Source organism: Delphinus delphis, chromosome 3, assembly GCF_949987515.2.
Source record: "Delphinus delphis chromosome 3, mDelDel1.2, whole genome shotgun sequence".
NCBI classification, from domain to species: Eukaryota; Metazoa; Chordata; class Mammalia; order Artiodactyla; family Delphinidae; genus Delphinus; species Delphinus delphis.
Window position 1 is genome coordinate 63,058,349 of NC_082685.1, and position 15,604 is coordinate 63,073,952.

The 15,604-nt window shown below is 37.5% G+C and overlaps 1 protein-coding gene across 3 annotated transcripts in view; it reads left to right on the top strand.

Annotated features, from left to right (window-relative positions):
- Positions 1-12,686, top strand: part of ZCCHC10 (zinc finger CCHC-type containing 10) — a 42,724-nt gene extending 30,038 nt beyond the window's left edge. For all 3 annotated transcript variants that reach the window (XM_060006939.1, XM_060006940.2, XM_069540518.1), the window contains 3 exons: positions 6,937-7,098; positions 10,750-10,791; positions 11,446-12,686. In XM_060006939.1, the coding sequence (XP_059862922.1) occupies positions 6,937-7,098; positions 10,750-10,791; positions 11,446-11,713 (472 nt within the window). In that variant the 3' untranslated portion in view covers positions 11,714-12,686. The remainder of the gene's footprint in view (positions 1-6,936; positions 7,099-10,749; positions 10,792-11,445) is intronic.
- The last annotated feature ends 2,918 nt before the right edge of the window (positions 12,687-15,604 follow it).

Genomic DNA, 15,604 nt, shown 5'->3' on the forward strand with positions numbered 1-15,604 from the left:
TTTCAATTTTTATAATTCTTAACCCATGTAACCACTACCCAGATCAAGTATTTAATAAAAAATTGCCAATATACTAGATGCCACCAAGCTTTCCCAATCACAACCTCCTCCCTCCTTCCTAAAGTAACCACTATCCCGACATTTATGGTAATTACTAACTTGCTTCTGTTCTGTGCTTTTACCATCTAACTATTCACTAGAGTTTAATTTTGCCTGTCTTTAACCTTTACACAGAATCAGACAATTTAGATTCTTTTGAGTTTAGCTTCTTATATCTAAGCTCCATCTGAGTTATATTAAGCTGGAATTTGTTCATTTTTATCACTATGAAGTATTCCAGTGTATTCTATACCACAGATCATCCATTCTTCTTTGATATTATTTCCAATTTAGAGGATTTTACAAATCTTGTTGTTAAGAATATTACTATAGTTCTTCCTCTTCCTCTTCCCTACTTGAACAAGTCAGTCCTAAAGCCATGAGGTGGTATAGATCCATGCAGAGGACTGACTTGGCACTGGAGTATTAGAGCTGAAGGGGAGTAACTAGGGCATCCACATAGGGACGTGAACTGGCGTGCAGTGCCAGCAGGGTGCAGAGGGCATCCAGTTGAGTGAAGGTCCAATGCAGGGCACCAGATCCCAAGCAGAGTGAGGGGGGTTTCCACACAGGGAGGGCCATTTAACACAAGTTGTCACCCTAGTGGGGAGAATGTCTCCATGAGGGAGGGGAGGTATAATTTGATGTGGGGTGGCACAGTCTAAATAGAAAGAGAAATGAGTTCATGTGAGGTGGACTGGCCCGGCAGTGGAAGTCAGAGCCCAAGCAGGGTGAGGAGCATGTTCACATGGGGAGTGTGGGAGGACAGCAAAGGGCAGAGTACCAGAGCCCACATGGAGTAAAGAGGGCATCTGTAAGGGGGAGGGGGCAACAATGGGCAATTGGTTTCATAAGACAGATTGACCAAATAACTAAATCTGTTAAGGATAATGGGAGCCAGATTTCTCACTGAAGGAGGAGGAGGTATGGGGAAGGAGAAAATAGAGTAAATTCTGTGAAGTTGAATTGGAATTAAAGGTATCGGTATGAATTCATGGTTTTCAAAATATATAGTTAAATATAGCTGTAGATGTGTGTATTTGATACATGGATAGTAATGTGTGTGTTGTTCCCTAGCTCTGTCCACTGAGGGTAACTGGGAGCAGCAACATTCCAGTTACAGTGAGCACATGTGTGCCCTGATCTTGACTCTGAATGTCATCAGGGTTCCATCAGGCTGATTTCAGGCCTGGAAAGGCCTGATTTTAGGACAGGGAAAATATAAGATGAGCCTGGAATTTTTTGTTGTACCAGAAAGCAAGGAAGTGCTCAAAGAATGAAGGAACCATGTCAAAAGAACACAGAATCCAACTTGGAGGGATTCCCACTGACCAAATCTAGGGCAATCTGAGCATCAAAATAAATCATGGTAATGGATAGTAACTCATTCAATAAAATAGAAAAATAGACTTCATACTGATAGATGAATAAATGAACTAAAAATTTAATGAGCAGGATATTTATGTACTTTCAAATACCAACCCACAAAATACTTATTAATTGCTTTATTAGATATTAATTATAGTTGTATAACAAATTACCCCAGAATTTAGTGACTTCTAACAATAAACATCTCAGTTCTGTGGTCAGGAATTCAGGAGTGACTTAGCTGCGTAGTTCTTTCTTCTTTTTTTTTTTGTAGGGGGGGGCTGCCTCAGGTGTTAGTTGTGGCACGCGGGATCTTCATTGAGGCATGCGTGATCTTTTGTTGTGGCGTGTGAGCTTCTCTCTATTGGCATGTGGGTTTTCTCTTTTCTAGTTGTGGCACGCAGGCTCCAGGGCACATGGGCTCTGTAGTGTGGCACGTGGGTTCCAGAGCACATGGGCTATGTAGTTTGCGGCTCGCGAACTCTAGTTGAGGCGCAGGAGCTCAGTAGTTGTGGCGCGCGGGCTTAGTTGCCCTGCGGCATGTGGGATCTTAGTTCCCCAATCAGGGATCGAACCTGCGTACCCTGCATTGTAAAGCGGCTTATTTACCGCTGGACCACCAGGGAAGTCCCAGCTGAGTGGTTCTGACTTAGGTTCTCCCCACATGTTTGTGGTCAGGATGTTGCCAGGGGCTGCAGTCATCTGAAGACTTGACCACAACTGGAGGATCTGCTTCCAAGATAGCTATTCACAGGGCTGTTGGCAGGAAGCCTCAGTTCCTCACTACGTGGGCCTCCCTAGAGGCTGCTTGAGTGTTTTCATGACATGGCAGCTACATGAGCTAATCTTTAAAGTCACGCTCCATCACCCTGCTTTATTCTGTTAGTTAGAAGCAAGTCACTAAGTCTTAGCCACACTTAAGGGGAGGGTAGTTAGGCTCCAACCCTTGAAGTAAGGATATCATAGAATTTGTGGACATAATTTAAAACCACCTCAATTACAAAAGGACAAAAAATAACTTTATATTGCAAAATCTGGTTGACCCTCCATAATGAAGGGATCAAAACGAACAACATCAGTAACAAGACAAATTGTAGTCTTGTGTCACCTGACAGGAATACAGTGAGAAGAACACGGCACATTTCTGTTATATTCCTGCCAAAAATACATGGCTTGAATCTAATCATATAGAGATATCAGATGTTGTAGCCAGCCTCCAAGATGATCTCCAGTGATCCCTGCTTCATGTGTACTCTCTTCCAGAGAGTACCAGAGTTGGTCTGTATGACCAGTAGAATATAGCAAAAGTAATGGTATGTCATTTCCAAGATTGGGTGATAAAAGACTGACTTCTTTCTTGAGTTATCTTGGTTACTCTCCCTGGGTAAAACCATGTTGTAAGCAGCCCGATGGAGAGGCCAGCAGGTAAGGAACTGAAGCCTCCCGTTAGCCACATGAGTGAACTTGGAAGCAAATCCTCCAACTCAAATTGAAGCACATTCTACAAAATAACTGGCTGTAATCATCAAAAAGTGTCAAGGTCATGTAAAGCAAGACACAGGACTGAGGAACTCTTCCAGAAGAAGGAAGAGACATGACAACATGTGCAACATTGATGCAGAACTGGATTTTGCTATAGAGAATGTTTTTGGGACATTTGATGAAACTTAAATGGGGTCTGAAGATTAAACTTAAATGGGATCTTGAAGGTATCAACATTAACTTCTTGATTTTGATGGTTACATTGTATATATGAGAATGTCCTAGTTTATAGAAAACATGCAGTAAAGTATTCTGGTTTGATGAGGCATCAGGTTGGCAACTTACAAATGGCTCAGCAAAAACAGTTCACAAATGATTTAGGAAAAATAGTTCTTTGAACTGTACTTAACAGCTTTTCTATAAGGTTGTGACTATTTCAAAACTTTTAAAAGCTACGTAAAGGAAAGCAATATTCCAATATTCTTACACATGTTATCTGGTATAGTTTTTTGTAGATTTCTGTTGTGTAAGTACCTGCAAGTGGAATTGCTGGACTGTGGAGTATGCATTTCTTCAACTATAGTGGTTTTTGCTTTTTCTTATGTTAGTAATGAGCACCTTTTCATGTGTTTATTAATTTGTTTCCCAATCCCATTTTTGTACTGCCTTTCCATCTTCCACTTTATCTTATTTTTCTATTGTACATCATTTCCTTAATGATTCATAAGAGTTCTTTGTATACTTAAGATGAAGCTGTTGGCAAAATGTGTTACAAATATCTTCTCCCACTCTTTGGCTTCTCTTTTTACTCTCTTTATAGTATATTTTGATGAACAGAAATTCTTAATTTTTGAAAATTCTTAATTTTAGTAATTCTAATTTATCAATCTTTTATGATTAGTGCTTTTTGTAAAATTAATGTATTTATTTATTATTTTTGGCTGCGTTGGGTCTTCGTTGCTGCACGCGGGCTTTCTCTAGTTGCGGTGAGCGGGGGCTACTCTCCATTGCGGTACGCAGGGTTCTCACTGCGGTGGCTTCTCTTGTTGTGGAGCACGGGCTCTAGGCACGTGGGCTTCAGTAGTTGTGGCACATGGGCTCAGTAGTTGTGGCTTGCAGGCTCTAGAGTGCAGGCTCAGTAGTTGTGGCGCACGGGCTTAGTTGCTTTGCAGCATGTGGGATCTTCCTGTACCAGAGCTCGAACCGTATCCCCTGCATTGGCAGGCGGATTCTTAACCACTGCACCACCAGGGAAGTCTTAGTGCTTTGTTTTTGTTTCTTAAGAATTCCTAACTCAAATATGTCACTTTTTTTATACTATCTTTTAAACCTTATTGTTTGACCAAGTTTGTAATCATTTTGGGCTTATGGTTAAGTCTTATTTTTACCATGTGCATAACCAGTTGTCCCTACATCATTTATAATCTAACCTTTCCCCCCACTGCTCTTTAATGCCATGGTTGTCATAAATTGTTCATGTATACATTAGTCTATTTCTGGACATTCTGTTCTGTTCCACTGGCATATTTGTATATATTTGCTCCAGTCTCACATTCTAAGTTATTATAGCTGTATCATAAGTCACTGTCTTATTTTTTTCTTTCAGTCTTATTGAGATATAGTTGACGTACAGCACTGTATAAGTTTAAGGATAATGATTTGATTTACATACGTCATGAAGTCACTGTTAACAATAAGTTTAGTGAACATCCATCATCTCATATAGATACAAAATTAAAGAAACAGAAGAAAAAAGTTTTTTTCTTGTGATGAGAACTTTTAAGATTTACTCTTAACAATTTTCACGTATAACATACAGCTGTTAATTTCATTAATCGTGTTGTACATTACATCCCTAGTACTTATTTATCTTATAACTAGAAGTTTGTACTTTGACTGCCTTCATCTGGTTGCTGCTCCCCCTATCCCCCACCTCTGTTAACCACAAATCTGAACTCTTTTTTTATGATTTTTTTGTTTGTTTTTGAAATATCATTTACCTACAACGCTACGTTAGTTCCAGGTGTACAACAAAGAGATTCAATATTTCCGTACATTACAAAATGATCACCACAAGTCAATTTATTTTAATCTAAGTCTTCCCTACTTGTTCCTTTATAAGGGTATTTTGGCTATTCTTGGCCTTTTGAATGTCCATATACATTTTAGGGAATAAGTTTAAGTTCCATACCAAACAAACACCTGTTGAGATTCTGATTGGCATTGCTTTGAATCTATAGATCAGTTTGGGGAGAATGGACAGTTTTTACAATATTGAGTCTTTCAGTCTATGAACATGGTAATCCTTTTACTTAGCTACTTATTTAGATGTTTAATTTCTCTCAGTAATGTTTGTTTTCTGCATAGAATTCTTGCACATATTTTCTTTCACTTATTTATAAGTGCTTGTTATTTTTCAGAATGTTATAAATACCACCTTTTTTTTTTTTTTTTTTGCGGTACGTGGGCCTCTCACTGTTGTGGCCTCTCCCGCTGCGGAGCACAGGCTCCGGACGCGCAGCCTCAGCAGCCATGGCTCACGGGCCTAGCCGCTCTGCTGCATGTGGGGTCTTCCCGGACTGGGGCACGAACCCGTGTCCCCTGCATCGGCAGGCGGACTCTCAACCACTGCGCCATCAGGGAAGCCCATAAATACCACCTTTTAAATTTTTATTTTTAACTGTTTTTGTTAAGTAGAAACTCAATTGATTTTTATGTGTTGACCTAATATCTAATAGAAAGTTTGGCAAACGATAGTCCACTGAATCCTGCCTGCTGCCTGTTGTAGGCTTGCAAACCAAGAATGCTTTTTACGTATGTTTGTATATATATGATCAATTTGATGATAGAGAACACTAATTTTGAACCTCAATTGAGTGAAATGTTATAGAAAAGAATTCTATTCTTCTCATTAATAAACCTCTTTTATTTGAAATATTTTCATTAATAAAATATTTGTAGAAATTTGTTTTCTCTCTTGTGATATAAATACCTTTGTAATATATTAAATTTTGCCTCTTGGTCTGCAAAGCCTAAAATATTGACTCTCTGACACTTTATAGACAAAGTTTACTGACCCCAATATAAAACCTTCCTAAACTCACTTATGAATTCTAATTATTGAAAAATGTTTTGGGACTCCCCCGGCAATCCAGCGATTAGGACTCCACGCTCCTAATGCAGGGGGCAAGGGTTTGATCCCTGGTTGGGGAAGTAAGATCCCACATGCCGCATGGCAGGGCCAAAAAAAATTTTTTTTATCTGTAGAGTCTGTTGGATTTGCCATTTACATGATACATCATCAGTAAGGAATGACAATTTTATTTCTTCCTTTCTAATTCCTTTATCTATTTTTCTTCACTTGTCACACCTTAATTCAATTTCAGGGACTGAGATTTTTCTTAGTCTCCTAGGTGACTAGAATCTGGGCTGCACTTGATAAGCAGTTGCTTTATTCTTAGAGTAAAGCCCTTCAGAGTCCCAACTCTGAATGCATAATTTGTCTCCCTTGCTCCTTGTAAGTGATGCTTGCTTACCCTCCTGAGTTGGAAAAAAAACCCAGAGTTGACTTAAACGTAGGACTGATCACTCTGGGTTTCCAGCTTCTTCCATATCTTGGCTTGGTTATTCTTTAATCTCTTGTTAGTTCTCTGATACCTCGAGCACATTGTTAAAAATGTTTTGACTGTCTTTTCTAGTTCTGAGCTGAAGAGTTGGTCTGAGTTACCTGGTCTGCCATTACTGGAATGGAATTGAGGAAAGAAGATTTGTACTCAGTTCTGTCTAACTCCCAGGTCCATGCTCTTAACCACTTACTATATTGCTTTGTGATTAAATCTAACAAATAATTTAAAGTGTAAAATGATGCTTATTTTTGGATTGTACCTTTACATAAGCATCATTTTATGCTTATATTGTTTATGCTTCTCATGACAGAAAATGTCAGGTCAAAAATTTAAGGCCTGTATTCTATTTTTTACTCTGCAGTGAAGCAAATAAACAACATGTAAGATGTCAGAAATGCTTGGAATTTGGGCATTGGACTTATGAATGCACAGGAAAAAGAAAGTACCTACATAGGCCTTCAAGAACAGCAGAACTAAAGAAAGCTTTAAAAGAAAAAGAAAACAGATTATTATTACAGCAAAGGTAAGGTTACATATGGTATCCAAAGGAATATTTATTTGTATTTATAAAATTTATTAAGGGACTAAATATCTCACGGTGGTTATCCAGATTTAGATTATATTGTAATATTAGCTAATGTTTAATGAGTGTTACTGTGTGCCAGGCACCGTACTAAGGTCTTTACAAGTATTAGCTTATTTCAGCATCACATCTATACCGTTAAGGTAAGTACTATTATAATTCCCATTTTACATATGAAGAAGCTGAGGCATGGAGAGATTCAGTAACTTGCTCAGTGTCACACAGCAAGTAAGTGGAAAAGTTAAGTGTTAAACCAACTAGCCAGTCTCCAGAGTCCATGCTCTTAATCACTTTGCTTTTCTTGCCTCAACTGCCAATGAAATGACAGCAGAATACTATGAGGTAGATTATATGAACTGATATGGAAAGATATCCAAAGTAAGTACCCAAGATACTTATACTAAGTATATAAACAAGGTAGAGAACAGTATATATAATATACTATCATTTATGTTAAAAAGGAAGAAAAAAGGAATAATGGAGCTTTTTTTGGGGGGGGGAATATAAGTGGTTGATAATAGTGGTTCTTTTCTAGAAGGAGAACTGGGTAGGAGGGAAAAATTGTTATTTATCCTTTCATGCCCTTTGAATAAAGCTTTTCAAATTCCCATGAAATAAGTAAGCTTATGTGTTTCAGAGTAACTGAAACAGGAAGGTGTCAGGTCTACTTAATGCTGCATATTAGAAGTAGCACCTTCATGAGGACCGTTAGCAATATAATAGTGTCTTAAACATCTGGATTTTCCAGGCAACAGTCTTCCAGTTTGTGGACAGGAAGGCTCTTCAAGGGTTATACAGGAATAGACAGGTAATCAGTTTCTAGATTATCAATATTCATATATGTTTCTTCCAAAGATAAATCTGTATGAGACCTTGCCTACCCCTCTCTAATTTCACAAAAGAAAGGCATACCTCTCGCCTATCTCTAATCTTACCTTGGTATATTGTGCTCATGTATAAAATCCTAGAGACTTTTCAAAATACTGGTGTTTGTAAGAAAGTAAAAGGCCCAAATTATTGGGAGCAAGTTCTTTTGTAATTTTTTTTCTCAGCAAAATTGAAGGAGGATCTAATTGAGTTGTCAATTTAAAAGTATATTTTAATGATACATCGTTACGTGACTTGTGGAATATAACATGGGAGGAATTCAGAGAACTGAGTGACATTGCTACAGCAAAACTCTTTCTATTCCCATCTACCTGTTCAGGTTAACAAGCTTTCTCAGGGTGCAATCTGTAAAAGTTAAATATAGGAATTAAATTGATACTGAACCCTGTCATAGTCAAGCAATAAGATCCATGGATACATAAGCTAGAAAAAAAAATCCATGTCATTAAGAGGTACAGTTCCAGTGAAATTTTTTTATGTATAATAGTTACAAAAAGTTATAATATATTTTACATTGTTTTAATCAATTTGTATAGTAGTAATGATAATAGTAATTCAACTCAGAATTTTTAAACACTTTTAAAACCTTATGATCACAAGTAATTAAAAGATACAATATTAAGTTATGTCTATATTTTTACTGCAGAGAAATGTAAGTGATCACTAAAATTTTCAGGCATGAAAATATATTAGGATACATTCTGTGGGGAAAGGAGAATAAAAATTCAAGTTCAAAGAGGAAAAAGGACAGTGTAAAAGTACCAATTGTTAAAGATAAGCTTGTTCATTTATTTTTTTAAAATTAATTATGATACATATCAAATTTTGTGGTATTTACAGTTACCAAAATGATGTAACGATTTTCTTTTTAAAATATCAATATTTAATATATAATATGCCAGACTTTATAAGCTTTGAGGGGAAAAACATAATTTTTCAAACTTCTTTTATTAGGAATGTAAGCAAAAAATGTTTGAAGACCTCTGTCCTAAAGAATAAAATATAAGAGTTATGAATAATTTCATTTCAACATTTACTTTTGTTTTTCTAGTTGTATTACACAACTATCTTGGTCTTAAAAATACATAGAACTACATGAATTTTAGTTTTGGCTCTGTTACGTAAAGACTGCTGATTTTTTGGTTCAATGATAAAATTATGGAAGTGTGTGAATTTCAGTGATCTTGCATTCTTGTGGTGTGACTTAACAAATGTACTTCTACCACTTATTTTACTGCAAAAATTACAATTCTCCAGTAAGTAATTCCATCGTGTAAAACAGCTTTACATAAATACATATTTATATTTGAGGACCCAGGAAATAAGGATATAATGTTATCTAGGAAATATAGAGAAGTTCAGAATATAAAAATGTTAAATTTACAGGACAGTATATAGTAATAGAAGTAAATCTGTAATTTGAAAGCCTGATTTACTATGCATGTTGTTTGGCAGCTGTATAGCAGCAAGCCATTTGTGTATTTCACTCAGAAATCTCCAGACTTTGTTCTTTATAAATAATGTGAGGGAACACAGTCTTGAAGTATTAAGTCTCTGGTTCTTAAGCAGTAAATAACTGAACGTTTGGGGGACATGCAGAAAAAGAAGTATTTTGTTTGTTTGTTTGTTTTTGTTTTTTGGCCTTTCCTCGTGGCATGCAGGATCTTAGTTCCCAGACCAGGGATCAAACCCGGGCTTCCTGCAGTGGAAGCACAGAGTCTTAACTACTAGACTGCCAAGGAAGTCACAAGAAATAGTTTTTAATTATTTTTTAATTATTTTTACTTTTTATTTTTATTGGAGTATAGTTGATTTACAATGTTGTGTTCGTTTCAGGTGTACAGCAAAGTGAATCAATTAAGAAATGGTTTTTTAAATTAAAGGTTGCTTTTTTTTTTATATGAAATGGCCATTTATAATACCATTCTAGAAACCCAAATTATAAATTACAGCTGTTGTGCTATTACTTGCTTTGTTCTGTTGTTCACTAAATAGTCGATTTAGCCATGTCAATCTAAGTTCAAAACTAAAAAAGAGGGGCTTCCCTGGTGCCACAGTGGTTGGAAGTCCGCCTGCCAATGCAGGGGGCACGGGTTCGAGCCCTGGTCTGGGAGGATCCCACATGCCACGGAGCAGCTGGGCCTGTGCGCCACAGCTGCTGAGCCTGTGCTCTGGAGCCTGTGAGCCACAACTACTGGGCCTGTGTGCTATGGCTGCTGGGGCCCACGCACCTAGAGCCCATGCTCCGCAACAGGGGAGGCCACCGTGGTGAGGGGCCCGCACACAGCAAAGAAGAGTGGCCCCTGCTCGCTGCAACTGGTGAGGGCCTGTGCACAGCAACGGAGACCCAGTGCAGCCAAGAATGAATAAATAAAATAGATGAGTTGGGAAAATGGGAAAAAACTAAAAAACAATCAAATTGGTGCGTTTGGTCATCTTAACTACTAACTTAACCTCGCTTCTAAAGTACAGTTGATAACATTTGTCTTGCTTAAGTGCTGGTTAAGTTGACTGTATGTACCATATACACCTGCAACAGGAAACTTTCCTCTTGATTATAGCAATAAACACTGGACTCTCAGTACATGTTATAAAAGACAAAGTGTTTTTCCAATGAAAAAAGTTTTGGGGATAGCAGAAGCATTTGAGCTGTTTATAATCACTGTATTAACAGGAGCTTTTTCCCCCCTTCACATTTATCAGCATTGGAGAAACTAATGTAGAAAGAAAGACCAAGAAAAAAAGGTATGTGTGGCTTTAGTATTATATAGATAATATATAATACTAGTTGGAGGGATGGGGTGTGTGATTTTAAAATAATAGTTAAAAGATTTGGATCTGAAGTCTCTTGTTTGCAATTCATGATTAAATATCATCCTGTTTTCTGATATGTTCCTCTGTTTACCTATCTGGAGTTTCTTCCTTCATTTATCCTTTTTCTCCAACTTTCTAGAGTCCTTATACCTGGAAATAGTAATTTCTCTTGTCTTAGATTAGGAAATGTTATTAGAGTGGTAAGAAATTATTGACCAGCTGTATCTGGTATAAAGTAGTTAAGGTTATGAAGCATTTACCACTCTACATGAGGTTTAAATAAACCCAGTTGTTAAACTGCAACTTTATTCTAACATCATTCACTCTGGAGCATAGTATAGTAGATACACTTATCTCAGACTCCATCCAAGAGAGTTAAATTGCTGTAGTAAAAGACCTTGTGGTTGAGGGGAGAGGGTGGGCACGGTGGGGTTATTACAGTTAGGGAATCCTCAAAACATCAGATCTAGAGATAACATGCTAGCAAAGCTTCAGTGTATATATATATATACATAATACTCAAGTGAAATTGCTTTTAAACATTCTATTAAATGTCAGCTTCTCATGCATATAATTGTCTAATAGGTCTAAGAGTGTAACTAGTTCCAGTAGCAATAGCAGTGACAGTTCAGCCAGTGATTCTTCGTCAGAGAGTGAAGAGACCTCTACCTCATCCTCCTCAGAGGACAGTGACTCTGATGAAAGCTCCTCCAGTTCATCATCTTCAGCCTCCTCCACAAGCTCTTCCTCGTCCTCCGATTCAGACTCAGATTCCAGCTCTTCCAGTAGCAGCAGCAGCAGCACAAATAGTAGCTCTGAGGATGAACCACCAAAGAAGAAGAAAAAGAAATAGAATTGTTCCATCCATGTTGGACTGATGGACTAAAAACGTTAATGCGATTCTCAGAAGGGAATTTAGAATGTGTTAAGACCAAATAGGTTAACTGATCAAAATTTTTAGAGTTCAAAAGTTTCTAAATGTTTTACATTGTAGGAGCATAAAGAGTATTAATAATGGATTATATATATAAAGACTTTTTTATTTTAGGGGTGAATCTTTTTTTTTTTATCTTTAAAATATATCTCTAAAATTAATCAAAGCTGAAATCTAGTAAATCTTTTTTTTTTTTTTGGCGATACGCAGGCCTCACTGCTGTGGCCTCTCCCGTTGCAGAGCACAGGCTCCGGACGCGCAGGCTCAGCGGCCATGGCTCACGGGCCCAGCCGCTCTGCGGCATGTGGGATCCTCCCGGACCGGGGCACGAACCCGTGTCCCCTGCATCGGCAGGCGGACTCTCAACCACTGTGCCACCAGGGAGGCCCCTCTAGTAAATCTTTTTGTGATGAAACCTATCTTTTCTCCCTGTGAAATAAATGCCATACTTTGTTACATGTTAGTGCTATGTATCAGACACGTTTTCAGGATAATGCATCAGAATATCTATCTGGCGGTGAATTTCTAATGCTTTTGGCTGTATGTTACTATGTAAGATTTAATACCTCTATAAGCTTAGAGTTGTCCTACTGTTAATACATGTGCTCTATTTTTATGTTTATGTTCAGAAAGTTCTTCTGACTTCTTCTTCTAAGTGAAAAGTTCAAGGAATCTATTAATAAATTTATACCTTTTTGATGGTACAAGTTTTAAGTTACTGTGTTGTATCATTCATTTTCTTCTGGTTCTTAGAGTTACCCTTTTATGACAAAAATTATTCTAGAGGAACTTAAAAAGGAACAAAATTCTGAAACTACATAGGACTCTAATCTTGGTGCCTTTTGATAAATTCATTGTATCAGAAAAGAAAACAGTCATTTAAAAAGCTAATTTAGGGCTTCCCTGGTGGCGCAGTGGTTGAGAGTCCTCCTGCCGATGCAGGGGACACGGGTTCGTGCTCCGGTCTGGGAAGATCCCACATGCCGCGGAGCGGCTGGGCCCGTGAGCCATGGCCGCTGAGCCTGCGCGTCCAGAGCCTGTGCTCCGCAATGGGAGAGGCCACAACAGTGAGAGGCCCGCATACGGGAAAAAAAAAAGCTAACTTAAGTAAAAGTGATATAAATACCTTCGTGTGTTGATATGCTATAAAAGGTACCATTCAAAGGGGAAAAAAAATGGTAGGAGGAAGAGAGGTAATTTTTACAGAAAATTAGAGTGATGTTGGTTGCCTTTTACTAAAATATTAAGTTTTCATAAAGATTGCCTTTTACCATTTTGCAATTGTGGTATGACAGTTCATATGGTAACTGGTCGTATATGACAGTCTACTGCATAAATATGAATGACTTGGATTAATCTGGTGTGTTGACATAGCATATACACAGTTGACATCTAGCATGAAAGTTTAAAAAGAAATACTGCACAGTATTTCTTAAAAGTAAAGTACCAGGCCATGGTGAAATTATTTGGTTTAACATCACATTATTTTGTGATGTCTTTTAAACTTTTTGGAAAGAGGTATCATTTGTAGAAAAATCTTGATTTGGGTTAAATATAGGTTTTTTAAAACTACAGATGTTGTCTTTTTATATTTTTATGAAAAAGCAGTAGAAAATTACTTTTGAAGAAAATGGACTTCTATTTAAATGTTTAAGTATATGTATGTTGTGAGCTTAAAGAGCTGTAATTACCTGTTTTACAGAACCGTTGCTTTCAATGATTGTAAATAAACTCTCAAAACATCATTTTAAGGCTCCATACAGAATGTGTCAATTGACAGGCAAATTTAATAAATTACTAACGAAATACAGTTTACAATGTAATCTCTGTAAGGGCAATTTTAGCAGTTAAACTTGGAAGGGAAACAAATGTGTACATAGGTTACATCACTTGCAGTTAAATAAAGCTCAGTTTGTGCTGACGAGCTTAGTAAGCTGCTTTTATCTCTTTGCTGTTTTACTTAATGCCACTTCTTATCTATTTACATGGTAAGAGCATTTAAATTCTAATTATTTTTACTATTGCAGATGTTAAAAGGTATACCTGGGAAAGTACAGAGGACAGGAACTTTATTCTAGTCACACAGTTTACTCAAAAAAGCAGAATCAATGGCAAAGTGGAGAGTAACTTCCAAAGAGTTTCTCTCCATCCTGCCTAAAAGCAGAACTCTGGATGTTGAATCCCTGGCAAATGTAATAAATGTATTATTTCTCAACCACAACCACAAACATATCAAAAGGAGACATAATTAGATGATAGGTTTCACTCCACAAACATTTGTTAGTATGACTATATAATATAGTAAATTTGTCTTGGGATCAAAAGATGGCATTAGGCCAAGTTAGCACTGGAAATGGAAAAAAATACAGAGAAGGTGTACTTTATAGTCATGGTTTTATTTACTTTTTTTTTTTTTTTAATTGCGGTATGCAGGCCTCTCACTGTTGGGGCCTCTCCCGTTACAGAGCACAGGCTCCGGACGCGCAGGCTCAGCGGCCATGGCTCACGGGCCCAGCCGCTCCGCGGCATGTGGGATCTTCCCGGACCGGAGCACGAACCCGTGTCCCCTGCATCGGCAGGCAGATTCTCAACCACTGCGCCACCAGGGAAGCCTCGCTATTTACTTTTTTAACTTGCTATTTTGAACTGACTGTAGATTTACAGAAAATTTGTAAAAATATTACAATTTCCGTGTATACCTCACCTAGCTTCCCCTAATGTTAGCATCTTATATAACCATAGTACAATGATCAGAACCAAGAAATTAATATTTGATAAACTACTGTTAATTAAATCAAAAGCCTTACTCATATTTCATCAGCTTTCCCAGTAATGTTCTATTTCTGTTCCATTATATTACCCAGAAAGTACATTTAGTTACTTCTAAGTCTGCGGCTGAGTTCCTTAGTCTTTCCTTGTCTTTCATGCCCTTGTCACTTTTGAAGAGTATTGATCAGTTATTTTGTCTAATGTTCCTCAATTTGGGTTTGCCTAGTGTTTTCTCATGACTGAACTCATGTTATGCTTTTTGGAAGAATATCACAGAAATGAAGAATTCCCAATGTCAATAAGTCATTTATTATTGGTGATGTTGACCTTGATTACTTGGTGAAGGTGGTTTCATCAGGTTTCTCCATTGCAAAGTTACTGTCTTTCCCCTTTTAGTTGATAGATATCTTGGAGGAGATACTTTGAGACTTTGCAAATTGTCCTTACAGTCAGCCACTACTTTTAGTGGATCTTGTCTAGAACAATTATTACTGTGATGTTTTGCAAATGGTGATTTTCCATTTCCCTCTTTACTTCTACACTAATTGGAATTATACTCTAAGGAAGAGCTGCCTCTTCTCCCCCATTCATTTAATCAATGGTACTGTGGACTCCTGGATGTTTATTTTGTTCTGTGGGTTAAAATTCAATAATAGTGTTCCTTTGTTGCTCAAATTCTTACACCTTTGGCTATTAGAAGAGTTCCTTCACGTAGGCTCCTTCATTCTTTCAACAAATCCTCATCTTTTTGTTAGGACTTCCTTACTTTGTGGGACCACAAGATGTTCCGGGTTCATCTTGTGGACTCCTTGCCCCATCTTTGGAAGCAACCACTTCTCCAAGGGGCCTGCCCTGGTTTTTAATTGGAGAATGGTGTTTAGAATCCATGATCTGGGTGCTGTCTTAGTAGGTTTCTTATACATTTTGTATAATAGTGTTCTAAGGTAGGTAGTTAAGACATGGAGACCTGCCATTAGCAGGAAGAAATTAGTTAATTCAACATTTCTCAGGTTAGCTTTTTTTGCTTTCACAGGACTCTTC